The sequence below is a fragment of the Dermacentor variabilis genome, unplaced genomic scaffold, assembly GCF_050947875.1.
Source record: "Dermacentor variabilis isolate Ectoservices unplaced genomic scaffold, ASM5094787v1 scaffold_12, whole genome shotgun sequence".
NCBI classification, from domain to species: domain Eukaryota; kingdom Metazoa; phylum Arthropoda; class Arachnida; order Ixodida; family Ixodidae; genus Dermacentor; species Dermacentor variabilis.
Window position 1 is genome coordinate 22,168,634 of NW_027460280.1, and position 14,132 is coordinate 22,182,765.

The 14,132-nt window shown below is 45.4% G+C and overlaps 1 protein-coding gene across 2 annotated transcripts in view; it reads right to left on the reverse strand.

Annotated features, from left to right (window-relative positions):
- Positions 1–4,076: 4,076 nt before the first annotated feature.
- Positions 4,077–14,132, reverse strand: part of Ide (Insulin degrading metalloproteinase) — a 247,923-nt gene continuing 237,867 nt past the window's right edge. For both annotated transcript variants that reach the window (XM_075676326.1, XM_075676325.1), the window contains exons 26-27: positions 8,353–8,451; positions 4,077–4,277 (exon numbers count right to left, since the gene is read on the reverse strand). In XM_075676326.1, coding sequence (XP_075532441.1) covers positions 4,161–4,277; positions 8,353–8,451 — 216 coding nt within the window. In that variant the 3' untranslated portion in view covers positions 4,077–4,160. The remainder of the gene's footprint in view (positions 4,278–8,352; positions 8,452–14,132) is intronic.

Here is a 14,132-nt window from a genome sequence, read left to right on the forward strand (position 1 = left end):
AGTCTAACGAATGAAACGAGTACGCCGTAAAATGCATCGTAAATGATCGACATGAATGGGATCTGCGGTGCAACCAGCCGTTCTTTGACAACGTTCAGCGGCGGCAGATGCGGCGGAATCGGAGGGTACGAGTTGTGGGGATGTGCGACTCTCATGCGTCCCCTGATATGTTGTTTTCCCGCATACCTCCTCTCTCCTGCAATCCGGCTTCATCGCGTGGCTTGGTGCCCGCGGCAGTCGGTGCGGTTGAAGCGCATTACGAGAGATGGCGCGAGCGTTGCTCTGTTAACGCCACCTATCAGCGGGGTTACTTGGGCGCGAAAAGGAGAAGGCTCTTCCTCTTTGGGTCGGGATCGGCAAGCGGCGTGGAAGTTCTGCATGTGCGCCGATCCATGCTTCTGCGAGACCGTCTCGCGAGGCCTCGTTCGAACGCGCCACCATTTGCGTGACAGTATGCGCGAACGACCAGGCATTGGTGTCCAGCATGGAGCGAACATATTCGCTCGTTATCCGGTAGCGGTGAGTCAGACTTCCTAGATTTGTCGCGCACCCATCGTCATGTTTTGTGGATAGCAACTTGGCTAGCAGGCATTAGTCTATCAAAGGGGCAATAAATGCCCTTACAATTGTTTGCACTACTGTGTTGTCGTTCCTTTGTCCCAAAGCATGGGTGAGAATTCCACAGAGTATCCACGAGTCTTGGAAAGGAGAGGCAGTTTACCTTCGAGTAGAGAATCCTTGCAGATTCACCAGCACAAGCACACATGCTACAAGAACAGGAACAAGTGCTGGTTCGGTGCGCCCTTCATGCCGAGTGAGAAGACCATGATCGTGATAACGTACTCTCACCGCGATCCATCACGCACAGCGACACTATGCCGCCCGTGTGTGTGTGCGCTACACTCTAAGAACAGTTTACACCCTTTGGCTTGCCCCTTCTGCCACACAAAAATAATCGTCATCTGCCTTGATGCGTTTCCTTTCTTTATCGCTGCAAGCCCGGAACTTTCCAGTGACGAACGGCACGCGCGTTATCAGAAGGGGCACTCCAAAGGGTGTAAACTGTTCTATGCTGATAATGCGCATGCCATTCGTTACTGGAAAGCTCTGGGCTCGCAGCGATAAGGAAAGGAAACGCATCAAGGCAGATGACGATTATTTTTGTGTGGCAGAAGGGGCAAGCCAAAGGGTGTAAACTGTTCTTAGAGTGTACATGTGTTTTTTGCGCTAAATCGTCTATTTCTAGAAAGCAGAGTTTTCTGTGGACCGCCATGAAAGAATTGCCGGATGGTAAAGGTAAACAGCTTTGCTGTAAAAAATTATTGTTTGTGAACTTTCACTTGTTCGTCTCCACACCTTCCATTGGAAGTCTTCTCATACCCGTCACAGTTGCTTAGCGACTATGCTGTTGCTCTCCTAAGCACGAAGTTGAGGCATCAAATCCCGGCCATGGCGGCCATATTTCGGTGGGGGCGAAATACTAAAACATCCGTGTCCTGTGCATTGAGGGCACATTAAAGATCTCCTGGTGCTCCCAATAATTCTGGAGTCCCCCACTACAGCGTGCTTCATAATTAAGTCGTGGTTTTGGCACGTAAAACCCCAGAATTCATTCATTCAAGTATCCTCATGGTTAAAGGATGCAGGAAGGGTGCTTGCTGCAAGAACGTTTATAAAGACAAGTTCCTGAACCAAGCAAAATCGACAACTGCAATGTTTCTGAGCGAGCTTTAAAGAAATGCATGCTATACTCCCTTAATTGGTGTTGTGTCGACAAAATTTTACAAATACTCAGTTTCAGTAGTTCCTCGCAACAGAGCCAAGGCTACGAGACCTACGAGCTCAGATGCTTGAGCAGCAAGTTGTAGTGCCCTAGTTCGAAGCCTGTTCCTTGACTAAATGGCCTTGACAAGTGGTCTTATCCGCAGGTGTTTAGTATGAACCTTCTCTGCAAGTCGCAGTTACAGTTTCTAGCATGATTTTGTTTTGTTTTCTAAAATATTTATAGAATCTATGATACTGAAATTAGTGTTTTCCATTAGTTCAAATGAAAACATTCAAAGAGCAAATAAATCAACGCAATGCAGCCATTCAGACATTAATTTGCATTTGGAAAGTACAAACAACTGCTTTGACAGTGGTTAAACTCATATGTGTTGTCAGCAGAGCCACAACACTGCAGAAGACACCTTCCTGTGTAGTACTTTGTCCTTCACAAAAGATGGCATGTGCAGACTTGCTTGTGTGGCATTGCTCCAAGATGCTCTTTTATGCAAAAAGAACAAACAAGTCGGCATTGAGCATGCTTGGAACAGTGCCGTAAATGTGCACAAGCTCTAAGAAAATGGCTGCACTTACAAATGTCAGCAAGTGCACCGTGTATGTATATGGATTTTACAAGAGGATTCAAGAGTTGGTGCCACCATTCCGTGCAACATAACGCCCCTCAATGTGTGATACGCTGGCCGAGTGCTTCTGAATCCTCTGCTTCTGCCGTCTCCGCAACCCACCTTCTCCTCTTTATCTCGAAATATCTTCAAAATTTCCGAAGCACGTTTTCGGTGTCGGAGCGAATACTGCGCGAATTTTCCACCACTGCTATTTGACCTTGCTGTGCAGTTGCACAGTGTTTGTAGATGCTGCCTGCGCTGCAGCGGTCACTGCCAGCAGACGACAGGGTGCAGAAGGGCACCTTTGAAATGTGTTCGCCCTCCTGATTGGTTGAAGAAGCCTACAGCTTCCACAGTGCTGCGATGAACTACTGAAAGACTACTGAAACAGAGTATACACAACTTCCTCCCTAAACTCCTCTATCCTAGAGTCTCATCTATGTGTCTGCGCTATACAATGCAGTTTTTTCCCCCCTCTCCATCAAGACGCAAGTGCCCCTTTCCACACCATTCCGACGCTAGCGCGACGGCTGTGCGAGACTCTCCATTAATTGTCTAATCAGCGAGACACTAATGCATATCCACAGAAAAAGGAAAACAAGCCAGATCCACGTCCAAGTCTTTCATAGCACTGCGTCCAGGATCGGCCTGTGTAACGAACTAGATTGCGGACGCACATCATGCACTGGAGTCAGGATCAGCCCTCCAAGTCCCCACCTTTGATTACACTGTCTCCGGGATCGGCCCATTTACTGTGTGAGAGACTAATGCCAAACCCAGGAGAAGAGGCAAAGAAAGGTTCACTTAAAAAAAAAAAAAAAAACGCTGGCTTAGTTTACCGTTTGTCTAAGTGCCGGAAGGGCGCTGGTTCGACCCACCAACTACAGATGCACAAATTACACAAACATTTTTGAAAAATAAGCATATATAACAACATATACATTGTGCATGCACAATATATGTGTTGTATGTGGTTTATACCATATAACATGCCATGTACATTTACAGGTGCATATATGATTGTACCGTATATATGATGGTATTGCTAGTACCAAGCATGATGCAAATGTGGCTTCATTTATTTTCTTCCCTCGCCACTGGTACAGTCAAACATGCAACATTTGCATGACATGTGCCATGCTCTACCAACTGAGCTACGGCAATGGCTATCCCTCCGTTTACCTTTGTATTTTCATACATCTATATAATGCCAGAGTAGTCATTTTGTTTACTTTCAACATTAGTGATTACGGATTTCTCTTGTGCATGCCATGGCTTTGAGACACATGAAGCGTTATCCATGTCGCATAGCAACAGTTTACCAATAAAAAGTTAGCTCGTGCACCTTCTAGATGACGATGAAGAATAAAGTTACAGGGCTTGTTCATTGCTGGAATTCTCTGCGCACATCTCTCATTGTGCTGTGGCTCATTTCTACGGGGTCAAGAATGTTGTGTCGTATGATTCAACACATTTTAATGCTGAATAAGGCTTTCCCTTGCTCTGCAACGTCCACCACAGTAAGCGAGGGTTGCATTCGTCACTCAAATCTGCAGTGTGTCTCTTGAAGTAATGTCACATTTTGTCTAGTTGGCTCACGAAAGCTTTGTGTACGCCAATTCCCACACTGCGTGGGATCTGTGTAATTTTATTGGCAAATTGTACTTATGCTACAGACACTTAAGGGCATGTTAACACATTATCAAGGCACAACCTTTTTATTGATAAAAAAAATTTTCCCATATATCTGCAAATTCCTTTTGCCACTGGCTATAACTTCGATTTAGCTCCAGTCTGAGGTGGCTGCACATTGATACATGCCTTTGGTAATGGGTACAAGCCCATGCTCCTTTTGAACTCTGTGATGTTCTTTATCCACATGGGTCCCTGCAACAGTTAACACATCGCAATACACATTAATTTGCTGGTAACCAAGAATCATGCTCATGGATGGCGGATGTGCAAACATTACCACCCTTCGAAGTCAAAAGTGACCAAAGTGGTCACCCGCGTTGCATATCTCTAGAAGCCAGTGCTCTGGTAATGGAACGTCAAGCTATTCACAAGGATGTGCAAGCTGTCATTTCTAAGCTGTCTACAGTGAGACACCTGGATCTTCACAGATTCCTTAACAACCATTGAAGAGCTCAAGGAGGTTTGCCAGACAATATACATTCTTAGTTGCAATACAGTTACAATGAACTCAAGTCCATACTGTGAACTTTAACCCTTTGACGGTCAATGACGTAAACATACAACGCCGCGCGAACAAGTCCGAAAATGGTCGATGCCGTATATTTACGGCACCGTCTGTGCGTTTAAAAAGCCCGCCAAATTCCTAACTTTTTCTTTTCTGTCATGTGCTGCCTCTATGTGGGGATACAGGGAATTTTTTTCGCATGCCTCCTTCTCGCGGTTTTCGTTGCATGGTTTGTTTTAGTGCTAGTTTGCTCCCGCGCGTCTATATACTACCGCTTGCGCATTGGCATGCGCGCAGGTGGGCAGCCGTTTGGATTTTGTTTCGCGGGCGGTTTCGGCTTCTTGCGCTAGCGAAACTGATGGCTATCTCGTTCCTTGGCGACCACTTGTTTCTCGCTCATTTAGTGCTCACAGGGGTGCGCGTAGGAAGGATGCCGCCGTGCATGCGTTTCTGTTTTTTTTTTCTCTTTTTTTTTTTTTTAAAGACTTGCGAAAACTAATTGCCCTAGCTGGTTGGACATAAGATGAAGATTAGCAGAAGTTTGTCACACATGTTGCTTTTTTTGATGGGCACACAACCAAACAGTTTTCTTGAGTGCGCGCACCTACGCAGTTCGATTACGCTATGAACGTATGTATGAGGGTAAGAGCAGGAACATTTGAGACTTGCGAAATATTCTAGTGTGCGGATTTTCAAAGCCTTGAACTATGTGCATAAAAATACATAAAATTTTTAATTCTGATAGGTTTATTTCTTTTTTTGTTGTTGTTATTCATGAATGAAGAGTGTATATATACGAATGCAAAATATTTTTTTCTCACTTTACGGTCACCCTAAAAAAATTACGGTAAATTTTTTTTGAAACAAGTCCCTAAGAAGAATTGGAATCTGCAATAAAAAAAATTGACCCTGGGCGGTCGCCATATGAGGAAAAAAATCGACCCTCAAAGGGTTAACAACATTGCTGCTGACCAGAATGCATGCAACCCATCTCCCTCGTGGCTCTGTCTCGCACCTTACATGCCACTTTTAAAAATTCTCTCTGGCAGGACACATGCGATCATGTGTCTGCTTCCTCCATTGTCACACTACTAGGGAAGCTGTTAGAGCCAGTGGTGGCCCTTACACGAGCTTTCACCAGTACATGGAATGGGCTGCACTGAACGCATGTTAAAACTGCCCCCTTCCAGTGACAGAAGCCTGCCACTTTATTAGACCTGTCCAGCCTGACAACCAGAATGCCCCCATCTCCTTCTGCAAGCCAGCCACAGCTACATGACACATCTAGCTATGACTGTTCTAGGTACATTACAACAGATACCACAAAAGACTGAATTTATATACAACACATGCTTTACACCACACATAACAAATATGTAAAACAAATATAAAACGACAAGCCTTCCTCTAAAAAAAAAGTTTACTTCAGGCTTTGCAATACTACAGTCAAGAGGAAATTGCTAAAATGGGTGATACTATAACTGTTTTCCAAAAATCTTATCCAGTTCACTTGGAACAAGACTACTATATCAAAAAATCATATGCAAAGTAGTATGCAAATGAAGCTGAAAAGCACTGTTCATTGAATTTTTTTTCAATGATCATTACGAATTTGCAAACACTAATGGCTTATTTTTAAATACGTATCTCTTTAAATGCAAAACTTTCCAAGCAATAGGTGAGCATATGAAAAAGTTAGTATCCCATTGTTTCCATCCAGATAGTTCTTGCAGCTTAAATTTTCTTAACCCAAGAGAAAGCGCACAAGATTTTGAAATAATTATGTGTTTTACTAAATGGAACACTGACAGAATTCTAGGCTCGATTTTTTGCTTAATATATAGCAGTTGGCACATTAATCATGGCATGCACCCTCAACTGCTTTAGCATGCAAGAAATTACAACAGGGACTGCTAAGAAGGGAGAAAAGTTAATTCAAGGCGTTTCCCATCCCAAAGATGCACAGTAACATCCCATGGCGAAGGGCTCCAGATTCATTTCCGCACCCTCTGGCTCTAAATATTTCGGCGTCGTTCGCTACCATGCATATGCGAATAGATCGCCAATGATCAACGATGTCGATTAAGGATTTCAGCACACTGAAACCAGCGTTTCAGATACATAATGCTATCTAAAAGGATTCCCAGGAAAAGGACTCGGAATAAGTTTCAGTTTTGTTTCTGCAGTATAACTGTGATTTCTAAGGCAACTTTTAGTAAATTGAAGCATGTGAGTTGTCTAAATTTGCATGGCGTTTGACCTTTGTTGCTCCCGAAAAAATAAAGAAAAATAACATCATGCAGCTTGTGCTTGCACCACAGCAACATTTTTGTGATCAGAGCGCTAACAGTAAGTTGGGGAATGACATTACATCATCAGATTTGCAATCTCGCAGCACTAAACGATGATAATTACATTACGAAGTCTGGAGCTGTCATCAAGGTTTCGACTCTGTGCAGTTTTACTCATTCCAAGTAAACATCACAAAGTCTACCGCATCTCAAACAAGCAGAACTTGCCATTTTCACAATGTTTAGAACAGTTTCAGTACAAGAGAGTTACCAACTTCATCCATATGTTCAGAACTGAGTCCACATGCACAACATTTATCTGTGAGATGTATATTCTAAATTTCTTATGACATTTCTTTTTGTAGCTGCATGCTTTTGTATAGTATTTTTTTTTTAAAGTGACCAAAGAAATGCCTGCATCACAAGCTTTTTAATTATTTATTAAGGATTTCAGTCTTGCCATTGCTAAAGCATTGCCTATGACAGCAAACAAATCTTTTTAATATACACCAGCAATGCAAGTGGTTCATAAAAATGCCATCATTGGGATGGCGTGGCCCGAGCTACTGCAGTGGGCTGAGCTGCACATAAGTGGTTTATGACACAATGTAACCATCAGCTGGGATCACCACATGACATGGCTTGTGGCCCACAACGCCAAGCCTCGCTGTGAATGATGAGTTTTGAATGGTGCCACTTATTTGCTATGCGCTCAGCAGTTGTCGATATACTCCTAAAACATGATTACTGGGTTAATAGCTACCTATTAAAGTTGATAAGCAACAAGATTTTTTAGCCAGTATTCCCTTGTACTACTAAACCATTTTTGTAAAGAGTTTTGCATTAGAAACTACAAAGAACCTCTGCACATTCTCCTAATTGCTAAGCTAGCTTCTCCACATTGCTTTGTTACACAATAAATGACTGAATCAGCCATTGCTAAACTGAGGAGAGCCTGAGTGCACAGCAATGCTTGACGACTTCACATGGTTTTACCATGCAAACCTCATGGACACCTTTCATACCAATGGGGTAAAAAACTTTTGAACTGTTTGCGAAATTTCTATAAAATTTGGAGTGATTTTAGCAACAATATATGTCTATGTACCAAATTTAATTCCATTGTGATATAGCTTTTATAAGTTATGGCTTATTGACCTAGCAGTCTCACTATGGAACTGCAATTGCTCACACTCAGTTGAGCTGAAAACAGACTAGCACAATACATAGGTCACATAGTAACAGTCATGTCTGCAAAGTATTACGCTGATGTGTTCTATGAGAACAGATGAAAATTGGAACAAAGACCAACATGTTTTTCTCGGAGGAACCACTTAGCCTGCCAGCAAGATCAAATCCCATGTATGGCATGCCGATGTCACAGATAAAAGCCAAATGTAATGAAAACAGCACAGTAACTTCATATAAAGTCGCTCTCACCAAAAAGCCATCTACTACCAGAACTACATACATTAGTTGGGCTTGTATCTGCAGTGGTGTCGCCCTGACCACTGCACTTGATGTGTACAGACAGTTTCTTTCTGTATGGTGCTCCAGCAGCAACATGCTCCTAGTCAGAAAAAAAAAAAAAGGATGCATGAGTTATATACTCTACAAGAGAGTTTGTTGTTGAGCCATTGCGAAGTATATTGAGTGCCAAACAGTATGGTGGCCAGACAGTGCAGTGAACTGAGCAGGATAAAAAAAGGGGTGGAATTTCACAAAAATGAATATGTGGTTACTGTCAGTGCCAGGCCTTGAACACCAATGTGTGAAATTTTAAAGGGAAGTAGCAAATACAGGGTTTCTACAGAACACGTACTCAAAATTTGAGGCCAATTTAAGGACTACATGGATGCTGCAGGCCAAAATTGAAGTAACAAGAAAAAATCTTTGCTCACACATATAAACTAACAAATACAGTAAAATCTCATTACTACGAACACCACATTAATGAAGGTTCCAGATCTACAATTTTTTTTAAATCCTCATCAAAATGCCTATATTTTCAGTGTAAAAAACTTTCAGTACTACGAATTTCAGATTACCGAATATTTCAGAATAATGTACGCAACTTAATCCCGTAATCGCCAAGATGCTTCGTTATTACGAAGTTCTGTTGAAGTTTTGGTACCAAGTCCCTGAGGCTTACACCTATCATCACATCATCATCTGCAGCAGCAGCCATGTGCTTGGGAACTCCCAAGAACCGTTGGGAACCGTGACTCTCCTACTACATTGTAGGCCTAGCGTCACCACGTTGATAGCGATCGGCAGGAGCTGTAAAGTTATCGGTGCTGTGATTGTGTTGTGCGTTGGCTTTGCTGACAATGAGTTCTCCTGGCCCCCGCGTTAAAAAGAAGCGGTGCCAGTTTTCGCTCAAAGAAAAAGTGGACATCTTGATGCAGCTGAATGCTGGAAGAAAGCAAGTCGACCTGTGCAGGGAGCGTGATATTCCCCCGTCAACAATGGCAACGATGCTCAAGGATGAAGAAAAGATATTGAAATTGCATCGAGAGTCGCGGCTGACTCCCTCAAGAAAACGCTTGCGACTTGGCAACCACCAGAATGTCGCTGCCGCTGTCCTCACGTGGTTTAAAGATGCCAGACAAAACAATGTGCCCTTGTCAGGCCCGATTATTCAAGAGAAGGCAATACAGTTCGCGGCTGCCTTGGACATCTCTGGTTTCGATGCAAGTGCCGGATGGCTTTACTGCTTCCAGCAAAGGAATGGCATTGCGTGGCAGGTTGCTTGTAGCGAAGAAAAGGCAGCAGATGCTGATAGTGCGGTTGCCTGATGGAACGAGCGCTTTCAAGAGATCATCAAGTCTTTCTCTCCAGACGACGTTTTCAAAGGTGACGAAACGGCGTTCTTTTGTCAGTTGTTGCCTGATAAAATAATGAACTTCAAAGGTGACAGGTGCAAGGGAAGAAAGAAATCATGTTTCCACGTATCGGTTCTGTTCTGCTGCAACTCCACGGGCACGGAAAAACTCAAGCCGCCAGTTGTTGGCAAGTCTACAAAGCCGCACTGCTTGAAAAACGTTGTCTCGTTGCCTTGCGACTACCGAGCTAACAAAAAAGCGTGGATGACGCGAGGATTGTTCACTCAGTGGCTGCCGCAGCTCGACGACACAATGAAGAAAGACAGAAAAATTCTCATCGTTGACAACTGCTCGGCGCATATAGTGAACGTGCGATTGAGCAATGTGCAACTTGAATTTATGCCCCGAATTGTACTTCTTTGCTCTAACCTTCGTACTAAGGTATCATCAGATGTGTGAAGGTCGAATTTCGGAAGCGTCTTGTGCACCGTCTCCTGATCAATATTCGACTGAAGCTGCAAACACAGCTAAACATCCGTCAAGCTGCAGAAATGCTTACAGGGTAGTGGTGGAACGTGAAGGCAGGCACGATAAGCAACTGCTGGCGAAAGGCAGGCCTTTTAAAGGCTTCACCTATGCCACAAGACTGCGAGGACACAGAGGAGCTCAACCCAGAACTGTGGAATGAGCTTACCGAGAAGCTCCCCATCGACACCATGGTGACCTTTGATGATTACATTGACAGTGACAGCACGGCGGCTACGTCCGTGGAGCTCACCAACAAAGACATGGTGAATAAAGTGCATGAGCAAGAAGATTGCAGTAGTGACAAAGACGATGCCGACACTGGATCAACACACGAAGAGGAAGAGAATGTTTCCAGCTCGGATGTTTTAGTTTTTCTAGAGAAGACGCGATCATTCCTCGGGTGCTGTAAAGATGTCCCCGATGACGTTCAGAGGAAGGTCAAGGATGTGGAGGCGTTCGTCCTGCAGCACTTGCTGTCTACTCGGTAGAAAATGATTACAGACTTCTTCAAGCAATAAATTGTACTCAAGCTGTGCCCAGCGTTCTCGTTTATTATTTACGTACGAACATGCGCATCTGCTGCAAAGGTATGTAATTTTCATTGTTGTGTTACATTACTGACATGAAAATATTGGGTTTTCAGTACTACGATAATTCAAATTAACAAATTAATTTCATCGGTCCAGCGAAGTACGTTGTAACAAGATCCTACTGTATTCAGATCTACTTCTTAGCTGCAATATTGTGCAAATAAGCAGTCACTAGGTGAGTCATATGCTTCAAGATGTTCAGGCGGCTTTACAAAGCCTACTTGCCCATCGTAGTGACATTAGTTGCCTTCAGGTACATTGCATATTTTGCTCGATGACTGAAGCTTGATATAATAAATACGGATGTAACAAATTATCGAATATAAAGAAGTAAACATGAGACTTGGTCGGTCAGGCTGTATTTCGACGGAGTATATTCCCCTGCTATAAGAAGAAGCATCGAAGAACATGTAGTAAGATCGGCTCCCGCTTTCAACATCGGTTTTGATTCGTTAATCAGAATGTACCCTTGGCTGGATTACATCAATCGACGCTTCACAACCAGAGGATCACGGCGACACCACCCGCTCGAAGTAACAGTTGTCTGGCTCGCTGTTATCTGAACCCGTCAGTGATACCTCCGCCCGGCCTGCTGCCAGCGGCCATCACTGCTCGTCGAAGTTTCGTGCTTTGATGGCCTTGCCGGAGCAGCCCGTGCTCCCTAACGATGTACCACTGCCCGATGACATGGACCCACAGGCTCCGGACAACCAGGTTGCCTCGTTTGTGCCACGGACTTTAACGAAGAACTCGGCCGCCGCTGTTATACCTTCAAGGGTGCTGCTGCTGCCGGACACCAACCCCTTCGCCCCACTCATGGACCTAGAGGAACAGCATGGCATTGAAGGCAAGTCTACGAATACTTTTTACCAAGCTCGCGTCATTTCCACCGCACCGAATGGAGACAAACGTGCACGAGGCTCGCTCATGCTGACGCCCGAACGACAGTACACGAGCATACCCAGGAATTACCCCTGTGCGAGAGGCGCACGTCGCATGCCTCCTGCTCCCGTTAGTCGCCAGGACGAAGAGGACAACTGGGTACTTGTTCGTTCTCGACGGACAAAGCAGAACCGTACGACGGACGCGGCGAAGACGAGCTCAGGTGCCCCGCGTAAACATCAACACACCGCCATCCTTCGGCCTAAGCAGCCGTGTCGCATTATATATGGTTATATAATGGCAGTTATATGGCAGTTCATATGGTTAGACAAAGTCATAACCCGCCACATTTCGGCTCATCTAGGTCTCTCTAAGGAAGACCAAATACCGGAGTTCTCAGTTCGCTACTTAAGTCAGAGCAATCAGCTCGCTGTCGACGCGTCCGCACCCGAGGTGCGCAACGCACTTCTCGCAATAGCGTCCCTGCCAATCCGTGGACAGGATGTGCCCTTTCAAACATACGAAGCCATTGGTCCTAATCAAATCAGAGGCATTATTAGAAATGCTGGAGACATGACTTCTGAGGAACTAATGAACTCCTTGCATTGCCGCAAGTACAAAATCCAGCAAACACGCCCACTTGGTAACAAAGGTACTGCCATGGTCACATTTGCAGGTAACAGCCTACCCTACAAGGTCGGCCTGCAGTCATTTACTATCTGCGTCTTTCCCTACCGTGCACGAGTGGCAGTTTGTGACATATGTCACAAGATCGGGCACCACAAGGAGCAATGCCCCAACACTCTGGCAGCGATATGCTCTACATGCGGTCTGCGGCAACACGAAGTGGGAACACAGTGCCCGAACACAGAACCGAAGTGCCGTAGCTGTGGTGGTTCTCACTTGGCCACAGCCACAAACTGTCCAAAAAGACGACAAGTCAACAAGAAAATTGAACAAAAATGCAAGCCGGCTGCCCAAAGGCCACGTAGAAAATGGCAGACAGAGGGGCGTCAGCACCGCTGTCCCGAGAGCGGAACTGAACAAAATTCATCTAGACCCATGCTAAAGGCAATGCGCCAGAATTTCTACACCGGGCCACCGGTATCCCCAGCTGCACAGTCAGAAGCCAGCGGAAAAGCCACCTTCGCGGATGTAGTTAGACAAGCGAATGCACACCTAACAATCAGTTCCAGCAATAGTACAGCGCTGCAACCACCCTCAGATGGAGTGGCGCAGCATACTCGCAGGGACCCAGCTCAGTTAACGGTGCTTACACCTCCCAGCGATAATCCATATCTACTCCCCCCCCCCCCCCCCCCAACGACACTTCACGATCTCGAGCGGCGTCTTGAAAATCGTATGGCACAAATAGAGAAGTCCATCTATCAAAGCGTCCAACAGCTTATTAACAGGGCCATAGAAACATGCGTCCACACCATCATGGAGCGTATCATGCTTTCCGGCACTCTCCCTTTTGGCAAAACCTGTCCGACACCTGCAGGAGCACCAGCAATGCGTACGCCTTGGGTACCACCAAGCCTCAGTGCTGCTGAAACAACACAGCCTCACCATGTCTAGCTCTTCAAATTCATCACCATGGGCAACTGTCCTGCAATGGAATTGTCGTTCTCTTCGTAACAAGAGGGCTGACCTGATCACCCGGTTCTCCAGCAAGCAAGACAACACCAGTCCCTTGGTCATTGCCCTTCAAGAAGTCAACGGCCCTGTGCTGAGCATAATTGGCTATGACGGCTACGCCCCGCCCCGCCTGTAAAAGTAGCTGAAGCCACGAAGACAGCATTGTACGTGCGACGGGGAACTACACACGTACAATTAGACACGCAACCGTAGTGCAGCGCTACTCTTAGCGTTGTCGGATGCCGGTTAGAAGTCTCATCACAGCGTACAATGCTCATATTTTGTGTCTACGTGGTTCCCGAGAACACAAGGAATAAGGCAACTAGGGCCCCACTCGTTGATCTCACCTTCATCTCCCACTTTAAGAAGATTTATCCGCAAGAGACACCATATTGTTGTGCGGGGACTTTAATGCTCAGCACATCGCCTGGGGATACAACAAATGCAGCCCGCGCGGTCGGCGCATCATGCAAGATACCTCGGAGTACGGGCTGACACTCCTCAACATGCCTCAAGCTCACACGAGGCTGGGACAGACAGTTCACCAAGCAGACACATCACCAGATCTTACCTGGAGTACTCGTCCGCAGCTTTTTCGATGGGAGGTGCTGGACGATTGCATGGGGAGCGACCACTTTCAAATCCTGATACGCTTTTGCACAGGCCACGCCAATCCGAAGATGAAGTCACACGCCACTACACGGCTAAGCCACATAACACACTGGGATAAGTACCGCGAGTTACTGCAGCAGCAGTCTCCAGCCAAGAACATTGACCATCTGGTA